Source organism: Ipomoea nil, unplaced genomic scaffold (assembly GCF_001879475.1).
Source record: "Ipomoea nil cultivar Tokyo-kokei standard unplaced genomic scaffold, Asagao_1.1 scaffold0642, whole genome shotgun sequence".
Lineage (NCBI taxonomy): Eukaryota > Viridiplantae > Streptophyta > Magnoliopsida > Solanales > Convolvulaceae > Ipomoea > Ipomoea nil.
This window is the reverse complement of record NW_017617070.1, coordinates 6,489,683-6,496,127: the sequence shown is the minus strand read 5'-3', so window position 1 is coordinate 6,496,127 and position 6,445 is coordinate 6,489,683. Positions and strand designations below refer to the sequence as shown.

Genomic DNA, 6,445 nt, shown 5'->3' with positions numbered 1-6,445 from the left:
ACTTCAGAACAACTGAAAGAGTGAGAGTTTTACCTCTTCATATATGACGCTGAAGTTTTGATCCTCCATGGCCTGTTGAAAGCACAACCGAAGATAGAAAAACAGAATAAATTGAAGAACAAAAAGAAGAAGCAGAGTTGAATGAGGAAATTAAAAGAGCGTGCATTGTACCGTTAAAAGATCAAAAAACGCAATTCGTTCTTGCGTTTTTGTAAAATTCTCCGGTGATATACGCCGGTAAAGGCAACGCAGTTGGGTCTTGCGTTTTACGTATTTAAAAGTATAATACGTAAAACGCATCTCCCAATTGCGTTTTAACGTATTCCATACGTATTGTGAAAACGCAACTGGGAGATGCGTTTTTCGTATTCAATACGGAAAACGCAACTACCAGTTGCTTTTACGTATTTAACGAAAAAAAATACGGATACTATACCTTCAAAAACGCAACTCGCAATAGAGTTTTGCATATTTCTGTCAAAAAAAAAAAGTCAACACACATTTTGGCAAATTCGAAGCCCATTCTACACATTCTAGTCTTTTTCCCCACGTCTCACACCCCCATTATTAACATATACATATATATATATATATATATATATATATATATATATATATATATATATATATATATATATTCTCTTACAAATTCAGTTCATCTCTGATCCAGGCTCGGATTTTGAGCTGTGCAAGCTGGGCTATCGCACAGGCCCCAAATTTTAGAAGGGCCTCAAATTTTAGAAGCCCAATATTTCATTTTTACGTAGTTAGTCTAGAAATAAAAATTAAAAGTTTTCAATTAAAATTAAAAGGCTCCATGAAGAAATGTTAGGAACATGTGTTTATTGTATATCAACTTTAAGGTCTAAAGTTTAAAACTTGTGCACACTATTGTTATTGTTATAATTGTAATTTATTCCATAATACTATTATTATTATTATTATTATTATTATTATTATTATTATTATTATTATTATTATTATTATTATTATTATTATTATAATTACAATTTATTCCATAATATGTTTTTTGGCTTTTTCTTTGTGCACAATAACATTTTACCACCTTCTTCTTATTATTATTATTATTATTATTATTATTATTATTACACGTGCGTTGCACGGAATAAATTTGTTATAATCTTTAAGAATATTTTGATCAATATACAAACATAAATCATAACAACGAATATTATACAGTGCAATTGATGAAATGTGTTGTATCAATTATGTTTTTTGATGTTATCCTTGCTTGAATTCTAGCAAATAATTGTCCAATTATCCGTGCAGTGCGCGTGTAATGCATGGATAAATTTGTTTTATTATATATTTAGACAATAAAATTGTTACTATTTCTTTAATCCTTTCAAAATTTGTTAAATATTCATTCAAATACGTGTGAATACGTATCAATGCAGAACACTACTGAAAATTTTCATATGAGCAGAAACAGACATGTGGGACCGTTTCTACATAAGAGAGAAACGATCTCCCCGAATATGCTTTCCCTCGGTTGATATTCGATTAGAATAGTATAGATTAAAAAAAAAAATTACGGTATTAGCTTTAAAGATTTTGATTTTGGTAGGGTCTCATTTATTTACCCGAACAGGGCCACAAAAAAAAAAAAAAAAAAAAAAAATCGGCCCTGCTCTGATCTGTGTCAAATCGATTAGTTGGCTTATTTAGTTTGTTTAAGAAAAGAAAATGAAGTTATGCATGTAATTAAGCTTATGTACTCTACCCACTTCAATGCCTTATTTTGGACCTTAGCTTGCTACACTCCCCTAAATGTGTGGTTTTTGTAGGGGGAACATTTCCCTTTTTCAATGCCTTATTGTTATAAATTTGTGTTATTCCACTATAAACTTTGTAATGAATGTTTTTGTCATTTTTGTAAAGGAAAATGTTATATTTACCCTTAGCTTTCTAAAATTTCCTTAATAATTTTCCTCCATGATGTAACTTATATTCATTGAGTGCCATGAATTGGCCTGGCTGACGCGACACACTTTTAATAAAATATTAAATAATCTAATTAAATTGTACTACATTTGGGAGGGAATGAAGTTTTTAGGAGGGGGTAAGGGAACCTAGTATTATTCATTTGTAATTCCTACTTTTGTACCTTATAATTAAGTTATAACACAATTTTTTTTTTTTTAAATTTCTAACCCAAAAAACACACACACACACAAACACAAAATTGTTAGAGGAAGAAAACTTTAGTATGTTGGAGATGTGCAAAGTTTTTTTAGGAGAGTAGAAAACGAAAAGACAAGACTACCCCTTAAATCACATTTAGAAACTCTTATATATTATTGTAGAATTTATAATCAAGCTAATAAACTAATTGAGCAGCACATGCAAACAATAATACTAGTACTTCATCTAATCATATGTTGATGACATCATATTAACCGGGTCTCAGCTTGATTTCTTGAGGGTGTTTGGTTACCGGTTGATCAGCAAAAAATTGGCTGGTTTGACCAAGTTTAGTTGTTTGACTCATTAATAAGCTTTTTTGGAGTGTTTGGTAAATGACTGATTGGCATTGGATAATTGAGTGAATCAGCTAAAAACAAAAAAGCTAGTGAATGTAGTGTTTCTTCTTCAACTGCTTGGAATTAATTTTGAAATTGACTAATTTATCCTTTGTAATCCATCATCTCTAACATTAAATTTTCCCTTTCATCTAACATCATTCTCTCTTTCATCATACTCATCTGTCCCTGGTTCATCTGTTTTCCCACGCTTTCTCCCCCCACCATCAATGCCTTCTCCATCCACCGTCCTTCACACCGATCACCGCTACTCGCGCCGAAGTCATCATCATCCAGATTTTTTTTTTTAAAAAAAAAGAAAAAGAACTACAACAACAAAATTGGAAAAGACTAACCCGAGCCATATCCATCTCCAATCACCATATCTTTATCCTCTGTTTCTCGTCGTTTTCTTTGCATTGATTTCTAGCCGCTTTCTTTGGGATGATTTGGGGCAAAGAAAAATATTGGTTAAGAATTTGCTTTTAAATGGGTTGTGGGTTTGACAAATAATAATAATAATAATAATAATAATAATAATAATAATAATAATAATAATAATAATAATAATAATAATAATAATAATTTTTACAGCAAAAATAATTTTAAATTTCAAATTATTAAAATTAAAAATAATTTAATAATAGATTTTTAAATATAATTTAATAATAGTTAAATAAACTAAAATAATTAACTTATGTCCTTAGAAAAAGTATAGATGTTGATTTAAATTTTATAATTATTTATCGAATAAGAGTTTATATATTTTGTTATATTTAAAAAATAAAATAACACAATATACTCATACCCTTAAATATCATTTTACATGCAATAAGTTTTTTTTTTTTTTTTTTTTTTTTTTTTTTTTTTTGAGGAATAAAGCTGCAATATATTAATGAATGAAAGCAACAATAGAGTCAGGAGGGACAGAGCCCTATTACAACGAGCTAACTTGAGCATAGGCTGCTAAAGCAAGAGTATGAGCATGGAAATTTAAAGCTCTAGAAACTAAGCTAATAAAGCAATAGTCAAACGTGGACATAGTTGCCCTACACTGATCAATGGTGATCCCAACATAAGACAAGACCGGCATGTGAACAGACTGCTACGGAGCTCAGAACAATCTGTGAATAAGTCTACGGCTAATACACCCGATCCTTAAGCCAAGATAACACTTCCTTACAAGCAAGGGCCTCCGCCATCAAAGGTGAAAAACAATCCGCAAGCAATCCACTGCATGCTGCTAAGAAGCTCCCATCATGCGCCAACAACACAGCCGCGTATGACGCTGACCCCGACGCCGGCCTGAATCCCGCATCGAAGAAGCATTTTGGACGGCCTGAAGACTGAGGTAGCACATCGGTGGGGGACGACTGCTGGGTTCGTCCATTCGCGTGCTTCCAGTTTAGCAGCGACACGGCTGCTCTCCTCCTGCATTCGGTGACGGTAATGTTACTCCCAGACAGCTTGATTTCTGACCCTCCAATAACACTACCACCACAAGATCAATATTATCCTTAGACATAGAACACATGACATTCCGCAGCCATATAGGGATGGTTTCAGGTAGAATAATTGTGATTGGAATGTAACACACATGCCAAACAAGTTGAGAGTATTCACACAATATCACACATGCCAAACAAGTTGAGAGTAATCACACAATATCAAAGCATCCATGACATTCTCATGAACTAGACCACATTTTGGGCATTTAAGATCCACATCAACTATCTTTATAACCAAATTCAAAGTGGTGAGGAGGATATCATTAAGAGCTCTCCAGCGAAAATGTTTCCATTTATGAGGAACATGTAGCTTCCAAATGGAGATCCATTTATCAAAAAACCCCAGGACATCCTCATTACCAATAATGTGTCTATACCCACTTTTGACTGTGTAGCAACCCCTTGGGTCCTTATACCAAAACCAAGAATCAACATAATCTACACTGACGGGGAGCTTGAATATACAGATAGAATATGTGGATCCCATGTCTTAGTTTCTTGGTCAATTAATCCAAAAACCAATGCACCACTCAACTCATCAGGCATAGCAGTTTGAATTAATGGACTTGGCTCATCAGGGAGCCAAGGATGTCCACAAATTAAAGTAGCTTTACCATCACTAATTCTCCTTCTTACACCTCCACAAACCAAACCATGAGCAGCCATAATACTACGCCAGCAATAACTCGGACAATTACCCATATTTGCATCATAGAATAAGGATTTGGGGAAATACCTAGCCTTATACACCCTGGCCACTAACGAGTTAAGAACAGTCAAGAAACGCCAGGCTTGCTTTCCTAACATAGCCAAATTAAAAGCACAAAAATCTTTAAAGCCCAGACCCCTAAATTTCTTAGGAATATAGAGCCTATCACATGCCTTCCAATGAATCCCCCTATTATTTCCAGAACCTCACCAATACATGTTCATGGTCCTCTCAATTGATAAGAAAACAGAAGCAGGAAGCAAAAAGACACTCATAGAAAAAGTAGGCATAGATTAGGCCACAATTTTCAAGAGAACCTCCTTACCAGCCTGAGAGAGAAGTTTCTTATTCTAGGAGCCAATAATCTGCTTAACTTTGTCCTCAACATATGCAAAAACAACTTTCTTATTTCTTCCACAAAGGATGGGGGACCTAAATACTTCCCATAGTTAGGAGCCTGGGTGTAACACCCCGTGTTACGGCCTCTAACCCAAACTAATTATTTAATTACTTACCCTAAAAAGAGAATTAAATTCCATTAATTAACTAAGAAGGGTCCACCATAGTCCATAGACCATGGACCCTTATCCCTAAACCAACCCCTTAGTCCTATAAGAAATAGAATTAGCAAACCCATACCATTCAGACCCTAATTAGGACTCTTAGATATATAAATAGGGACATAGGAGGCTCCAAGAATTCACACCACAATAGATATCACCACACAAGAATTTCCAAGAATTCCCTTATCACCAACGTAGGAGAAATCAAGAAGAGGAGATCTTAGAGAAAGGACCTTAATAGCCAAGGAATCTAATTAAGGCTAAGAGGTAACCCATGTCTCAACAAAACCTATTTTCCTTGCTATAATCTTCTTCTTTGACTCCGTATTCTATGTTTGTGTCTTGATAAATCTTTTATGATGATTATGATATGATCTTGATGATTGATGAGATGATCTTATGTGTTGATCTTGATAATCTTGATGATTATAAGAGGATCTTGATAATTTTGTGTTGTTCTTGATAAATCTTGATTTTAAAAGATGAAACTATGATTTTGATGATTTGAATATGATTAGAGCCTAGGTTGAATTGGGAATTTCGTATTGTGATATTCTTGGTATATTTGGGTGGGATTTCGCATGTTCGGGTGTTATTTATGTTTAGAAGTCATGTTAGGATATGTTCAATATGATTCTTGGTTTTGATCCATTATTTGACTACGTGGTGTTGTCGTTTGTGTTTAAAAAGTGTCTAAACATGGTTTCGAGTTCCACAAAAGATCCCGGGACCCAAATATTGAAAAGGAGTCAGTGGGGGGTAGGGGAACCCGCCACCTACCAGCTACCCATTTTTGGCGTCGCCGGCAGCGGGCAGGCGACTGCCCGCCGGGCACCCTCTGCCCGGTTTCTCGCCACTTCCACCCGCCGGCCACCCGCTGGTTTTTCCCCACCTCGGGATGTTGGCTTCCCCGTTTGATGTTTCCCCGACCCTCGTGGTGTCCCAACGGACTCCGTTTATCGTGCATGAGTCTAGTTTGATATTTCGGGTACCGTTCGTAGGATAAAAAGAGTTTTGTGTATTGCATGCTAGTTGAATTGGTACCCCGTTGACCTAGGTGAAAGAAGTATGAACCCGGTAGGATTATTCCTAGTATGTGGATGACTACGCATAGGTTTAATT

At 35.0% G+C, this 6,445-nt stretch overlaps 1 protein-coding gene across 1 annotated transcript; it reads right to left on the bottom strand.

Moving 5' to 3' along the window:
* Positions 1–3,685: 3,685 nt before the first annotated feature.
* On the bottom strand, positions 3,686–4,753 carry LOC109174486. The gene is made up of 3 exons (XM_019323720.1): positions 4,571–4,753; positions 4,183–4,460; positions 3,686–4,034 (listed from the first exon to the last, which is right to left on the bottom strand). Exons 1-3 carry the CDS (start codon positions 4,751–4,753, stop codon positions 3,686–3,688), a joined length of 810 nt encoding a protein of 269 aa, XP_019179265.1.
* Positions 4,754–6,445: the final 1,692 nt, after the last annotated feature.